The sequence below is a fragment of the Euleptes europaea genome, chromosome 1 (genome assembly GCF_029931775.1).
Source record: "Euleptes europaea isolate rEulEur1 chromosome 1, rEulEur1.hap1, whole genome shotgun sequence".
Classification (NCBI taxonomy): Eukaryota; Metazoa; Chordata; class Lepidosauria; order Squamata; family Sphaerodactylidae; genus Euleptes; species Euleptes europaea.
Genome location: NC_079312.1, coordinates 145655883 through 145671936, shown reverse-complemented (window position 1 = coordinate 145671936; position 16054 = coordinate 145655883). Strand labels below are relative to the sequence as shown.

Here is a 16054-nt window from a genome sequence, read left to right as displayed (position 1 = left end):
GAGGGTTCAGGGTGGCTAACAACAAATGTAAAATACAGTGGTTTAAAAACATTCCATCCTTAAATGATATAATAATATAAATCTAAAAACCCAACAGATCATCTAATAAACTTTAGGTCCTCTAATGGCGCAGATGTTACCATATTTAAAAGATCAGCTCTCCCAGTGTTGGATGGTAAAAGCAGGAAAGCTTTTGGTGGTAGGAGCCAGCAATGATAAAAACCAGGGTGGCGGGAGAGATGGGATCCAGTAAGCTGGTGGCATGGGAAACAGTAAAGGAAACCAATCCATAGTGATGGTACGGATAATGCTGTCCTCATCAATAGGCCTGGTGGAACAGCTCCATCTTACATACTCTGCAGAACTGACTATGGTTCCCCAGAGCTGTGGTCTGTTCAGGCAGAGCATTGCGCCAGGCAGGGTCCATGGCTGAGAAGGCCCTGGCCCAGGACAGTCAGACCAACTTCAGGCCAGGGACCACTAGCAAATTTTGTGTGCTGGAACATAAAGAGCTCAGGGGGACATATTGGAGGAAGTGTTCCCACCAGTATGAAGACCAGAAGTACCTTCCATCCTCGCAGGAACACTGCAATGTAGGTTAGGCTGTGAGAAAATAGCTGGCAGATTGAGCTTTAAAACTGAGGCAAAATTTAAGCTTCAGTCTCCCCAATTAAATCCACTGGTTCTCCTTTTCCTACCTTTTTCTTCCCTCGCCTTTAGATTTTATTGCAATCTCACTGTTGCTAGGCTTCTAACCTTCTTCCTCAGGCCACAAATTTGGATCAGCCCTCTCTCTCATTCTGTGTCTCATGTGCAAGCCTTGATAGCTTTCCCACTATGCTACAAGAGCTCTGTGGCTTTGCAAAGGGACATATGTGATGAGACTTTGACAGCCTAACCTGGCAGTCTTTTTGAGGGGATTCAGAGGTTCGGTGTTTTAACAGCTATGCATTGGGCAGAAGTCCACAGGGGAAGCTTTCCTCATCACGGCATTTTCATGTCTTCAAAAGGCTAATTTCTACCTGTCATTAAACTGTCATAGGATCCTCTGGGTGGGCCATTTTAATCTTAGCCCACTTTCCCATCCTTTTCAGGTATAGGAGTCAAACAGGCTTAAATTTTAAATTTGGAATGAAAGCCTGTCTATCAGAAGTTCGGGAAACATTGTCTCGTCTTTATTACAAAACTTCTCCGTGTCTTCTGAAAAAAATACAGATCCCTTATTATGGAAATACCAACCACATAATCTTTCTGTACATTTTGAAATGCTAGCATAGCAGCGCCTTAAAGATGGGCAGAGCCTCCTCTCTCACTCACACGATCGTACTCGGCTTTCTCCTAGGAAACGGTACTAAAATCTTTCCAGCAAGTCTCTTATCCTGCAATCAGATTTCACATATTGTGATTTGAACTACCTCCTTCCCTCCTGCACCCCCCCCCTTCGCCCCATACCACCCTCAATCGTACCTCTCTGTTTTTCCAGGCCGAGTCCTTTCGGTCTCCTAGCAACAGCCTCTCCCGACAAGAGAGCCAGTAGGACTGAGCCAGAGCGCCCTCTTGGTAGAACTACAGTGTGCGCAGAGTGCTGGAGCACAGGAATAGAGGCCTGGCCAAGAGTTTATAGAGGAGGGGTGCAGGAATGTCCCAGCAGAGCAGGGCCAAGTCTTCACCCCTCCCCTCCCCTTTTCACTGCAAGCCATGAGGGGCAATACAGCCCCAACCAAAAGAGCTGATGCTGAGACGATTGTTGCTTTATTGTAATTTTAATATTTCACTGTCAGCCTTCTTGAGCTTCAGAAAGGCAGGATAGAAATGCTTTAAACAAATAAAATTAGTGCTGCAGCTCCCAGAGCACCACTTTTGCAACCAGCTTTGCAGCATTTCTCAAACAGAATTCTCTGGAGGTCATCCCAACTTCAGCTCTGGAAGCCCATAGTCCCAATGCTAGGATTTGGTTTTAGTTATTCTGTGATGAGAGCAAAATACAAGTTCTGAGGCGAAGACCTGGTTGAAAATGAACCTCTGCTGCAGTATTTATAGCCCACCACAAACACTTGTAAAGGGTATTCATTCCCACACCTGCTTGTCTCCCTCAGATACTAATAGCCACCTTCTATTTTAGAGGCTCTTTGGAGATGAGGAGGCTGCAGTTGCCATGACAACAGAAACTGTCTGGTACCCAATACTGGATATCCAGACACTGTCCAGCCCCCACTGAAACAGCAGCAGTCCAGATATAGCTGGGGATTCTCCTCTCACTGCCAGACCAAGCCTCAAACACTCTGGCGTAGAAGCCTCTCGGTTTCAACAGAATGTACAATCCATGAAGGCAACTAGAATAGATTAAAATGGGAGGGATTAGAGTTAAGATTATTGCCTACTCAAGGGCCTGTCCTTCACAAAGAGGATGTAGTTGGCCTGCACATCATCCCAGGGTAGTGAATTCCATGGGTTAATTGTGGGTGAAATATACCTTAATAGGTAAAGGTGCAAACACCCTGTGCAAACACCAGGTCATTACTGATCCATAAAGTGACATCACATCATGACGTTTACTAAGCAAACTATGTTTATGGTGTAGTTTATCATTGCCTTCCCCAGTCATCTACACTTTACCCCCAGCATGCTGGATACTCATTTTACTGACCTTGGAAGGATGGAAGGCTGAGTCATCCTTGAGCCACCTACCTGAAATGGATTTCCGTCATAATCGAACTCAGGTCGTGAGCAGAGCTTTTGACTGCAGTACTGCAGTTTACCGCTCTGGGCCACGGAGCTCCTGATACAGTTATAAGGCTTCTATATGATGCTAAGCAAAAGCCGAAGTACAGTTAATTTTGTTTTTAATTTTAAACTTGTATTTATAATTATAATGAACAGTATCGAAATTATTTTTAAAAATCTTAAGACTTAATAGGCAAGAATAAATAATTAATAGTATATTTAAACAATGATATATTGCTAAATTGAGTATTCCTGTTTGATCAAGTAAACACAAAATTATTCCCTCAGCTTTATATTGGGGGGAAATTTCAAACATATTCATACATTCCCTTTCTGCTCCCATCTTTCAGTTTCAAAATATGCCTTGTACATGTTAGGAAACCCCCTTTTTTCCTTCACACTATTCAATTGTTACTATTCTATTCCACTAAAATCCTTGATGCCACCATTTCATTTAACTTCCTTCTGTGGAAATATTCCATTTAAATAACGTACAATGACTGTAGAAGGCACTTAAATTCCATTAAGATGTTTAATCTCATGCAAAATCTCATGCAAAAAAAATCTGCGCACAGGACCATCAAACGTGTATCAAATCTTCCCTTCAGCAATCTTCAGCAATCAGTGGATAAATTTTGTTGGATAGATTTTTCTTTAATGACCATTTAAGCAAATATAAATCCACTTAAACTAAGACTCTTGCATTCTTTTCTGCTGGTAATTCACAGTGGGTAGCCGTGTTAGTCTGTCTGCAGTAGTAGAAAAGAGCAAGAGTCCAGTAGCACCTTAAAGACTAACAAAAATATTTTCTGGCAGGGTATGAGCTTTAGTGAGCCACAGCTTCTTCTCTGAAGAAGTGAGCTGTGGCTCACGAAAGCTCATACCCTGCCAGAAAATATTTTTGTTAGTCTTTAAGGCGCTACTGGACTCTTGCTCTTTTCTGCTGGGACATGATGGTGTAAAATTGCCCTCTGTCATTCTTAAATAATAGAGATATTTGGCCATTTCACAAGCATTAAGGCAGGAAACACAAATAACAATGACATTAGACCCACTGATTAAAAAAATAAACTGTGACAAAGTGAAAGTTGAGCCTATTCTGCTTTCCAAATTAATATCTGCTTTGGTAATGTAACATTTTGTATGCATTACCCCTCCTGGTGCAATTTCTAGACTGCAGACTTAGGAAAGTTCTGAGCAAACGCATATGGAGAGCTACTGCCAGTCAGGATGAACAGCACTGTCCCTGGATGGGTCACTACTCTGACTTAATAAAGAACCAGTTGAGTAGGGGAAATCCGCAGTTTTATTTCTCCCCCCCTCCGCCCCCAATAACGGGCAAACCTAGACTTGATTCTACCGAGGGAGTACAGTGTTACCTTGGAATCTACGTCATTCTGTTTCTTCCGGGTTTCCTGCAGAGGGCACTGCTTTCCTGGCCTTTTTGTTATAGAGCGAACATGAACTTTTGCACACATTAGTCAAAACTGGAGGGAGGGGACTACAAGAAAAAATGATACCAGAACAGAGGGGGGAATCTTTTTCTCACATTTCATTTAATCTCGTTACAAGTACCTAGAAACCACACCAAAAACCCTCCTTTTTTATGTGGAAAGAAATGTACTTTCTGGAAACATCTGGTGTTTTGGGAGAGCCGTTGGGAATGATAGCGTTTGAAACGTCTCCTCCCCCACAACTAATACGAAATCCTATCACCAAAATCACACCACTGACACACAAGTACGGGCTCCCCCGCAAAAGAAAATACTCCCATCTCAAAAAAAAAAAAAAAAAAAAACAACCCCTGCAGAACTTCCATTTCTAAAAATCCAAGTCAAAAGAAAAATAAATACATTGCGATGTTCAGACTTCTGAGTTTATGCGCGTTTGACATTTTCCTCCTGCAAAGTCAACCTTTTGAGGAGACCCCGCTCTTTGGTAGAGCGCCCTGCGCTTTCCTGGACGTAGAATCCTGGAATAAAAACAATCGTTCTTGTTCAAGGGCTCAACAAATTTAGTCCGTGAGTTGAGGGACTAAAGGAGAACTGAAACGACGCCGTTCCTTGAAGGCTTAAACCTTCGTTCTAAAGCTCTGGGGTACGTGGAATAGAACCAACGCAGGTGTCAATCACGACGACCCTCCCCTCCGGTTGAACCTCCGCAAAAACAGCGATCAATCTCTCCCAGGCATCGGAATGTCTCTTTAAGCGGGGGGGGGGGGAAGACCTCCGCCAGCCGGCTCAGTCGCCGGTCTTGGAGCAGGAGCCCTCCTTCTCCGATTGGCGGCACGAGGTCCCGCCTCTCCTTTCCATTGGCTTCCCATAATATCTATAAGAGCAGCTTTTGCTAACCGCCCCGCCCACCCACCCCCTCGGCTGGTTTTAGCCTGCGGGAGAGAAGGCGTCGCGTGAGGATTATTTTTGGTCTCTCTGTAGCATCTCAGCGCTGCATCAAGAGACGCCGAAGCCGCTATGAGGGAGAGGAGAGCTCCTCAGCCGGCGGTGGCCAGATGCAAGCTGGTCCTCGTAGGAGATGTACACTGTGGGAAGACTGCCATGTTGCAAGTGTTGGCTAAAGACTGCTACCCGGAGGTGAGTGGACTCTTGCTCTTTTCTGCTGGGACATGATGGTGTAAAATTGCCCTCTGTCATTCTTAAATAATAGAGATATTTGGCCATTTCACAAGCATTAAGGCAGGAAACACAAATAGCAATGAGTGGAGTAGGATCTGAAAGGAGGTGCCTCTGGATCTGTGCCCTCCGTGCGAAAAGTAATGGGGGGGGGGAGCTTTACCTGGAGTCTGCACTCCTTCCAGACGTGAATGGAAAATGCCTCTGACCGGCTTCTGAAGGTGGAACTGCTTATTAATCTTCTGTCCGGAAGCTCCAGCTGGGGGCTTGGGAGGATCCCCCGACTTAGCTTTTAACAGCATTCTGCCTCTTCAGTTTCTCTGTGATGGTTCCCCAGCTCGATTTCTGTCTTGCCACAACCCTCCGTTTCTGTATTATCTCTGCCTTTTTCTCCAGAGTTGTGCATGAGAAGACGGGCAGTGGGTTAAGGGTTCCTATCATTTTTAAAACATCTTTTACCCGAGAGTCAATATGGCTTCTCCCTTACTGTGGCATGGAGTTGATGCGCAGAGCTGTGCACCAAACTGCCTCTGTCAATCAGCTTCTGGTGGCATCTTCAGGTTGTGTTGATGGGTGGCTCTAAGTGTTCTCAATGCCTGGTGGTGGCCCCTCAACAGAATCCTGGTGATGGCGCTGGGTGGGAAAGTAGGTCCTTCTCTTCCTTTTGATGCCTTCACTCCCTCCCTAAAGTAGGTCACACAATGTTAAAAGTTCTGCCTGTCTTTCTCTCCATTGCAGACCTACGTCCCCACGGTTTTTGAGAACTACACAGCGTGCCTAGAGACAGAGGAGCAGCGGGTGGAGCTCAGTCTATGGGATACATCTGGTGAGACATCTTTCTCCTTTTGGATGTGGCAGACCAGGCCTTACCCAACCAGCTGTGCTGCAGTGAAGCTGCCTGGGTAGAATAACTTGTAGGACCTACTGTCTGGGAAAGAAGGGTGCATCGGTACTGAATGTTTATGGTTGTAGATGATGAAATGCACATTTCTCAGTTGTTCCAGGTTTGTGTTGGGATGGGAGAGGGCATCTTGATAAAAACAGCTAGGATCAGGGCTTGTTTTGTTCTTCCATCTTGACCCATCTTAGCTTTGGGTATGGGAAAAGATAGTGCAAGTGGGTGTAAATTAAATTCCTCTCCACCCACCTTGGCTATCATAAGGAGCAGGAAAAGGTTTGGCTAGCCAGAATAGATAGATTGGAGATGAGTGGGCGTGTATTTCCTTGGTCTCTTAGAAGATACGTTGCACGATGCAGTGCAGTCCTGAGTGCTAAGACTGGAAATTGGGACATCAAACATTGGTATGCAGAGGAAATGTCCTAAGAGAGTGGCTGGTGGGGGGGGATATGCAGATGGAAGGAAGAACATTAGAGCATAAAAGTTGGCATTCTAGCCAAATGGAAACAGGCCTGGGGGGCTTCCCCTAAAATCTCCCACTTTGGCTTTACAGTCAGAACATCTGTAAAGAGATGCTCTACTGTTAGTGTTCCTTTACTGGATCCCTAGACGCTTTCCTCCAACCTAGGGTAGAATGAATACCTGAGGGCTAAAGTAAAACATTTAAATCACTCTTATAAAAAGTAAACCATCCCATACATCCAATAAATCATTTTTGGGATCTTGAAGGCTGCAAAAGGTGCATGCTTTTCCTCGGCTTAGTTTGCTCCTTTCCTTCATTTCTCCTCTGGAATGCAAAGGGGAGGGGTTTGTCCATTGTGGATGTATTGGGAAGGAATGGGGAGGGGGGCTCAATGGACTTTACTGAAGAAATTGGGGGCAGTGGGGGAGGAAGGAATGGGGGAATGAGCCACTCAATAAGGGGCTCGAAGGTATTGTGTATGTGGAGGGGCACAAAGGAGTTACCTTAGCAACTGGGATTAACTGGGGCAGGCAATGGAAGTTCCTGTAGCTGCTGCATCCCCTCTTTTGAAGGGGGCCAGAGGTGGGGGTCCCTGGCTACTTGGATCCCTTTGTTGCCATGGTGATTGTGCTGGTGCAGGGAGGCAGGGGCTGTTTGCTATTCTACGCACGCAGTGTCTGGACTGCAGAAGCATTTTTGGATGCTGCTGTTTCTCACAGCCCCCTTCCCTGAGATCCAATTGCCTCTTCCTCCTCCTGTACCTATGCAGCAAACCCCCCCCCCAGCACTAGGCAGTTCCCCCTTGCCATTTTGCAAGCATATATCCCTTTCACATCTGCAACCCCCTTTTTGTCTACTCACTGGTGAGAGAGATGTTGCTAAGCAACTCCCATTCCTCCCTGTCTGTTACATTTCTCTTCCTATCTCTAGGAAGTGGGGGCCACTGTACTCATCCTACCCTCAAAATTGCTTTGTGGAGGGTGAAGGGGGGATAAGAAGATGGGCTTTATTTATATAAACCCTGGCAAAGCTGTTTCTGCTCTTCAGAGTAGACAGAATACTGAAGTGGGTGGCTGGGGGTGAATGAGGAGAGCCCTGCAAGAAAGCGAGGGTGGCTTTGGGAAACTCTTGACTGCTTTACTTGCATTATTCTTTTGGTAGTAGATAAGCAGAGAAGAGTCTGATTCATCTTTTTAAAAGCAATGTTTTATCTTACTCCACTGGATGCTTTTTATTTTCCTTTATTCTTTTGGTCAAGGGGTGAAGGCTTTGAGCAGCTGTGTAACTTTCCTATCCCCTTTTCCTACAGGATCTCCCTACTATGACAATGTGCGCCCTCTATGTTACAGTGACTCGGATGCTGTCCTGCTGTGTTTTGATGTCAGCCGTCCTGAGACCATGGACAGTGCCCTGAAGAAGGTGAGATCTGTGCACCAGACCAGGTGATGTCTGCCTATAAGGCTGAACTTTGCATAGTGGCAGACCACATGTTCAAATGACCAGGCTTCATGCATAATGGAAAACAAAGATACTCTTTACTAAGGAAGCAGCAGTCCACTGCACATGTTCAAGGCATTGCCACTTCCCATTGGGTCATAAAAGTATGTGAGCTCCCAGAGAAGATCACCAACACCGAGGATGCAGAACCTGTTAGGGCAGGTGGGCTCAGTGGCATACCACTGTCTGGAAAAGACTACAGTACTTGGTCCTTCCAAATTTTTATCAAAATGTGGTAGCAAAAAAAAATGTGTTTTCAAGTTCAAAGAGACAGATTGCCCCACACCTTCATTTTTCAAATTTTGATTGTCTATCTGCGGGCAATATTTCTAAGTAATGATATGTTTAAGCGCATGAAGATCATACCTGTGAATCCCTTCCTGTTGGATGGTGCCAACTTCATCACATAACCTAACCATTCACTGGCAACTCTGCCTGTACAGCAGTATATGCAATGTTTAGAAAAAAGAGTTGCCCCAAAAAGACAGATCGACTATCCCACTCCTTAGGAATCATGGAGGAACTTAAAGCCACTACCCCCCAAGCATCATGCTTAAAGTATCTTCTCAAAACAAAAAGCAAACACTTTCTCTCTTATGTGAAGATGATCATCCAGCTCCCACTTCTCCCTCCCCAGTACTGATGATCCACGAAAAACAAATGCAACCCAAAATATGCCCTGCTGACCTTTCTCAGAGCCTGCGGTGATGAAGATTCCACACAGTCGCTAAGATATAGCTTTCCATGTGCCTACATTGTAAAAGTTTGTTTGTTCAGTTTGCCACTTTGAGCCTTGTATTTTTGAGAGACTGGTGTTTTATAATTCTGCTGGTTTGGGGCATGCTTTTCATTCAGAATCTGTTCAAAATGTGCACTAAAATGATAATGTTAGTCCTGGAGCAGACATCCATTAACTGTGTACTCTGGGTAAAAAAAATGTATGGTCAAGTTATCCTTGATTTTTTGGTACTGGTGTAATAAGCAGCAGTTTGCTGTAGAGGGGAATGCTGGTTCAAATCCCCATGCTGTCATGATGCTCGCTGAGTGACCTTGGCCCAGCCATTCTCCAGGCCTAACCTACTTCACAGGGTTGTTGAGGATAAAATGAGGAGAGCCACATGCACTGACTTGTACTCCTTTGAGGAAGTGTAGAATAAAAATGGAATAGATGAACATTGAAGTCATCATGGAGAAAATGGTAGCCAAGGGGAGTATATGCCAAATGGTTTGCTAGTAATGGATGCTGTTAAGGAGAAAACTTGGGTTAATCAAACCTGCAAGGCCCAGCAGTCTACTTGTAACTTTGTAGCTCCTGCTGAAGTTACCATTGGTTTGTCCTAGATTAAAAATTGCATGTTAACTTATCATAACCCTGAACCACTGCCTGTAGTATTCATGGCAGGGGAAAGGAGTGGGAACAGTTCAGCACTTAAAGAAATTAGCTAATGACACCAACCGATACTGTGCTTAGAATGTCTCTTCTAGTAGCAAGTAACATTGGGCGAAAACGCATGGTCGCTTTAGCCTCCTTTATTCCCTGTTTCAGCCAGGATTTAGCCAGGATCGAATGCACGCTCAGCGAAACGCATGCGTTCGATCCTGGCTGAATCCTGGCTGAAACAGGCAATAAAGGAGGCTAAAGCGACCATGTATTTTAGCTCATTGTCTTCAGACATCCTGGTCCGTGATTAGCCCTGATGTTTAGAGATTTAGGGGTATCTCCCTGTTATTTTTGCAAAACCCCGAATTATTCTGGTCACATTTAACTTGGCCCACATTTAGAAATGTTGGGGGTATGGGGAAAGCATTTTTCTTGATGAATCAAATCTCCTTGTGGAATTGAGAGTGCTTGAGGTTTCCTTTAGAACTCTGCTTTAAACTCTCACACCCATCGCTGGCCATTATCAGAGAGGAGGTTATAGTGATTTTGCTTTTGAATCTTCCCAGTTCTGGATGCAGCGGTTAGCTGAGCCCAGAACAGCGGGGCGACTTGTATTGTGATGGTATGACAACTTCTGTACTCCTTTGACTATGGGGCTCAAATCACCTCCAAGATGTTTCTCTTTCCAGTGGAAGACAGAAATTTTGGACTACTGCCCAAGCACCCGTGTGTTACTGATTGGCTGCAAGACAGACCTTCGTACAGACCTCAGCACCCTGATGGAATTGTCCCATCAGAAGCAAGCCCCACTCTCTTATGAACAGGTAAGCATCCCATGGTGCTGATGTGGATCTGCCACTCAGAATGAAACCTTTTCTCTGGAAGCACAGTTGTTTTCATTTTTTATGTGGTCTAGTGATGCTCTGTGTTGGCATACTTGTACCTTGGTTATGGTAGCAATTTTTATTAAATTCAAAATTCCCCTTACCTTCCCAACATAAGAGTTTTTAGGGAAAACTTCTCATATATCTTGATATGGTATTAGTCTGTAAGAAACTCTTTACAAACTGAAAATCAACATGGTATGTGAAACACGAAAAGCATTTGAGCAATCCTCTTAAGAAAAATAAATCTGTCCCGGGATATCTCTTTAAAACCATAGATATTGTTGTGGGAAATCATACACTCTACTTGCATAAGGCTGAGTTGCAGATTTTAAAAGACTCTTAAAATCCAGTGGGCTTATACCTATATGTAGCCTTACTTCAAAGACTTACTGTAATAGAACTGGGTTGGCCATGGATCTTGGCATGCACCTCTGATGTATGCCTAGCTGAGGTATACCATGCATGACAGTATCCTGGTGCTTGCAACAGGCATGTAACCTGGGCATATTTCATATCTTGACACTCTGCCACAACTTCCATGCTAATGTTGATACAGTAAGCCCCTTGCCCATCTTCAGGTCTAATATTGGACCACTGCTTGGCTCTCCAAAGCCGATGTTGACAGGATCCTGCCGAATGTGAGGCCCAGCACACCTCCTAGACCTGTGCCCATCTTGGCTGGTTAAGGCCTGCTAGGATGTGGTGTGGCCTCTCCTGGGGGACATTGTCAATCTGTCCCCGAGTACAGGGGTCTTCCCAGGGAGTTTGAAAGAGGCAGTGGTGCATCCACTCTTGAAAAGACCATCTTTAGATCCTAGTGATCTGGCCAACTACCACCCAGTGTCTAATGTACCTTTTCTGGGTAAGCTAGTTGAGAGGGCAGCAGCTGGACAGCTTCAGGCATTCCTGGAGGACACATCAGCTTTGGGCCCGTTTCAGTCCAAATTCAAATTTCAAATATCTTTATTAGCATAGTACAATTTACAGTATAGAAAAGTTAAAATAAAATTAATATAAATCATTCCTTAATGTTGTGATTCTACTTTTGACTAGATTCCCATTGGTTGACTGCTATCGTCAGAAATTTTGCCACGTTTTCGGTTATCTCGGGATCCTTATCAGCTAATAGTTTGTAAAGTATTTTCGTGTTATTTGAGGAAAGTTCAAAACTATAGGTTTTATGAGGTTTCCTCTTGGGAAACCATAAAGATGGCAGTCCAAAAGAATATGCGACAGGGAGTCAGGACATCCTATGCCACATCTGCAGACTCTTTCAGCGTAAGGTGTTTTCAGGAATCCGCCATGGAGGATCGCCGAAGGCAGTGTGTTAGTCCTAGCTTGCATAAAGACTTTCCTGAGTTTAGGATTGTCAAGATGGTCCAGGAAGTTAAAACAGAAATTAGGTGGAAGTCCAAAGTATTGAGGTGAGCAAATTGGCAGCGTTAAAGGAAATTTGCGCTGGAACTCGTGATCGGCTAGTCTTTGTTTTACTATACTTAGGATATAGCTCTCGCTGGACTGAAGCAGGGAGTCCAGGTCGATGCTGATCTGGGCAATTTTCTTTTTTATCTTGATTGTCCATTCAGAACGTTCAGTCCAATAGGGGTCTTCTAGTAGGTATTTTCAGTCCAGCTTCCACCCTGGCCTTGGGACGGAGATGGCTCTGGTCACCCTCACAGATGATCTGTGCTGGAAGCTGGATTAAGATGGGTCAGCACTGCTGATTTTATTAGATCTTTCAGTAGCTTTCAACATGGTCAGTTATGATCTATTAGACCACCACCTCACCGGCATTGGAATATGGGGGACAGTCCTCCAATGGCTGCGCTCCTTTCTCCATGGTCAGGGTCAGAGGGTAGCTCTTGAGGAGACGGTATTGCCACGGCATTCCTTGGTGTTTGAGGTTCTGCAGGGAGCAGTCCTCTCCCCCATGTTGTTTAACATCTATATGTGGTCCCTTGCCCAGCTTGTCTGGAGTGTCGGGCTGGGCTGTCAACAGTATACTGATGACACCCAGCTTTACCTGTTGATGGACGGCCAGCCAGATACCGCCCTGGACACACTGGCCAGATGTTTGAAAGCTGACAAAATGGTTGAGACAGAGTCGACTAAAGCTAAATCCATTGAATACGGGGGTTCTGTGGCTGGGTCGGGGAGGATTGGAGGTGGTGTGCCAGCTTCTAGCTCTTGATGTACAATTGACACCTATATCCACCATCAAGAGCCTGGGTGTGATCTTAGATGCCTCCTTGTCAATGGAGGCACAGGTCACAGCTGTAGCCAAGGCAGCTTTTTACCATCTCTGCCAGGCTAGACAGCTAGTTCTGTACCTCTCCCACCCTGACCTAGCCCAGTGACCTAGCCTGGGCTGGCTGCTGACGAGGGATTAAGTTCTAGTGGGAGTTTAGTTTTTATGGATTATGGTTTTAACTTAAGATATATTTTTGCATTTTGGTTTAAATGGATCATATTGTAACTTACTTAAGTAAGTAAATATTTATTTGTAGATAGCCAAAGGACTTTACAAGGTATTTGTAACTTGTCTTGATGTGAGCTTCTCTGGACCCAACCTTAGCTGGGATAGTGCAGGGTATAACTTTAAAAATAAATAAATAGGTACATCCAAAATGCAGTTTACCTGGAGACTTCTACAATGGAAATTCTTGCACTTCCCATATAGTGCATTATTGTTCAAGTACCATGGGAAGTCCCAAAAGGGAAAGGAATGGAAGGAGGGCTTTGAACTGAACCATACAAATCCCACATCCCCCAACCATTAAAGGACACTTTTTGCCAGTATTTAAAGATCACAGGTAAATGCAAATGCCTGGCTTCCTCCAGTCCTATTCAGTCACCCTTGAAATATGTATAGAGGAGGTACATATTAGCCCCAGTGTTCTAAATTGCACTGCCTTAGCAATAGTGGATGGTACTGCTGTTGCTTCTCAATAAACTTTCCCCATTCTGAATTCCAATGAATTCTCACAGGGCCCAGATAAAAAGCAAGATATTTGTTATTTTCCAGACTGCCTTAGTGTGGGGCCTTTGACTGGTTCCTTGGAGGACTTAGCCTAATGAAGTCCAGCCACAGCAGAGATGACTTGCCATGTGAAGATACCATGCAGACATTGCTATGTATAGGCACCATAATTGCTACCAAAATGCTAGTGCTATGTGACTTAGAATCATAGAGTTGGCAGGGACCAGCAGGGACATCTAGTCCAACCCCCTGCACAATGCAGGAAATTCACAACTACCTCCCCCACACACACCCAGTGACCCCTACTCCATGCCCAGAAGATGGCCAAGATGCATTCCCTCTCATGATCTGCCTAAGGTCATAGAATCCGCATTGCTGACAGATGGCCATCTAGCCTGTGCTTAAAAACCTCCAGGGAAGGAGAGCTTACCACCTCCCAAGGAAGCCTGTTCCACTGAGGAACCGCTCTCACTGTTAGAAAATCCTTCCTAATGTCTAGACGGAAACTCTTTTGATTTAATTTCAACTTGTTGGTTCTGGTCCGACCTTCTGGGGTAACAGAAAACAACTCAGCGTCATCCTCTATATCAGTGGTGGCGAACCTTTGGCACGCGTTCCAGAGGGCGCACTCAGAGCCCTCTCTGTGGGCATGCCCGCCTTCGCCCTAGCACAGAGTTTGCCTGTGTTCGCTACTAGAAAGCCAGAGGGATGCGGGGCCGGGCTGCTCCCCTCCCCCTCTCCACGCGCACCTGAGGGCATTTCTCACATCACCGACCCCTCTGCCCAGCAGCCCAATGGGAGCGCTTCCTCCCTCCCCTGTCACATGAGGCAGGGCGGCTAACATGCCGGGCGGCTCACATGCGGCATGAGGGTGCGGCGCGGACAGCAGCCTGTTGAGTCTGTGGCGAAGGTGAATCCCATGGTGGGGTTGGAGAGGAGCTAGGTTGGAGGGGAGCATAGCTCACAGCATGGCATAGCTGGAGGGGAGCAGAGTGCTCGGGCCACAGCGCGGGCTTTGCGGCGCTTCCCACCTTTCAGTGAAATCCCCTACTAAGAGGAACACCCACTTACCTAGCATGTAATTAACCTGTGGAACATTAATTGTTCAAAAGCATGCCAAATGCAAACTTTTACCTTTCAAAAGTTGTTTGTATCATTGAAAGCTCTGTTATGTGTTTTTCTTTTAAGACAAAAGATGTTAATGTAGGAGTTATTTTTTCTAAACTAAAACCTCAGTATTCAGGTTAAATTGCCGTGTTGGCACTTGGCGATAAATAAGTGGGTTTTGGGTTGCAGTTTGGGCACTCGGTCTCTAAAAGGTTCGCCATCACTGCTCTATATGAAAGAACTTGAAGATGGTTATCATATCACCTCTCAGTCTTCTCCTCTTCAGGCTAAACATACCCAGCTCTTTCAACCTTTCCTCATAAGACTTGGTCTCCAGACCCCTCGCCATCTTTGTTGCCCTCTTCTGGACACGTTCCAGCTTGTCTATATCCTTCTTAAATTGTGGTGCCCAAAACTGAACACAACACTCTAGGTGAGGTTTAACCAGAGCAGAGTAAAGCGATACCATCACTTCCTGTGATCTGCACACTCTACTTTTGTTGATACAGCCCAAGATCACATTTCCCTTTTTAGCTACTGCATCACACTGCTGACTCATGTTCAGAGTTTGGTCTAAGACCCCTAGATCCTTTTCACACACACTACTGCTAAGACAACTCTTCCCCCATCCTATAATTATGCATTTGATTTTTCCTACCTAAATGCAGAACTTTACATTTATCTTTGTTGAAGTACATTTTATTTGTTTTAGCCCAGTTCTCCAGCCTGTCAAGATCATCCTGTATCCTGGCTCTGCCTTCTACATATTTGCTGCCCCTCCAATTTAGTATCATCTGCAAATTTAATAAGCATTCCCCTTTATCCTTTCATCCAAATCATTTATAAAGATGTTGAACAAAACAGGGCCCAAGACAAAACAGGGCCTGAGGCACTCCACTAGTCACTTCTCTTCAAGTGAATGAGGAACTATTAACAAGTACTCTTTGGGTGTGATCTGTCAACCAGTTACAGATCCACTGAACAGTAATAGGATCTAAACCACATTTTCCCAATTTGTCAACAAGAATACTATGTTCAGATTAGTCTGAAATGACTTGTTCTTGAGAAACCCGTGCTGGCTCTTAGAAATCAGATCCATCCTTGTGGTGGCTGAGAGCCGTCTTCTGTGTCATGTTGTGTTTTTTTCCTGGGTTTTGATGCCTTTGGTTTAGGGCTGCTGGCTGATTCTTACGTCCTCTGCTCTCTCTTTGCAGGGTTGTGCTGTGGCCAAGCAGCTTGGAGCACAGACCTATCTGGAGTGTTCTGCATTCACATCAGAGAAGAGTGTGCACAGCATCTTCCGGACAGCAGCATCTATCTGCCTCAGCAAGGCCGGCCCCCAGCATCCTAAGAGTCCGGCCCGAAGCTTTCCCAAGAGACTCCTCCGCTTACCTAGCAGATCTGAGCTCATCTCTTCCACTTTCAAGAAGGAGAAAGCAAAAAGCTGCTCCATCATGTGAAGGGCCAACTCACTTCTGGGAGCAGAG

General features: G+C 45.1%; 1 protein-coding gene across 1 annotated transcript; it reads left to right on the top strand.

The window, feature by feature from the left end:
* Positions 1 to 5169: 5169 nt before the first annotated feature.
* Positions 5170 to 16054, top strand: RND1 (Rho family GTPase 1). The gene is made up of 5 exons (XM_056860443.1): positions 5170 to 5315; positions 6093 to 6180; positions 8025 to 8134; positions 10283 to 10417; positions 15782 to 16054. Exons 1-5 carry the CDS (start codon positions 5196 to 5198, stop codon positions 16025 to 16027), a joined length of 699 nt encoding a protein of 232 aa, XP_056716421.1. The 5' UTR covers positions 5170 to 5195; the 3' UTR covers positions 16028 to 16054.

Excerpts from the sequence above, each read along its gene's own strand:
- RND1 (XM_056860443.1), top strand. The coding sequence starts at position 5,196 with ATGAGGGAGAGGAGAGCTCCTCAGCCGGCGGTGGCCAGATGCAAGCTG. Across the intron at positions 6,181-8,024 it reads CAGTCTATGGGATACATCTG|GATCTCCCTACTATGACAAT; the intron begins GTGAGACATCTT and ends CTTTTCCTACAG. Across the intron at positions 8,135-10,282 it reads TGGACAGTGCCCTGAAGAAG|TGGAAGACAGAAATTTTGGA; the intron begins GTGAGATCTGTG and ends TTCTCTTTCCAG.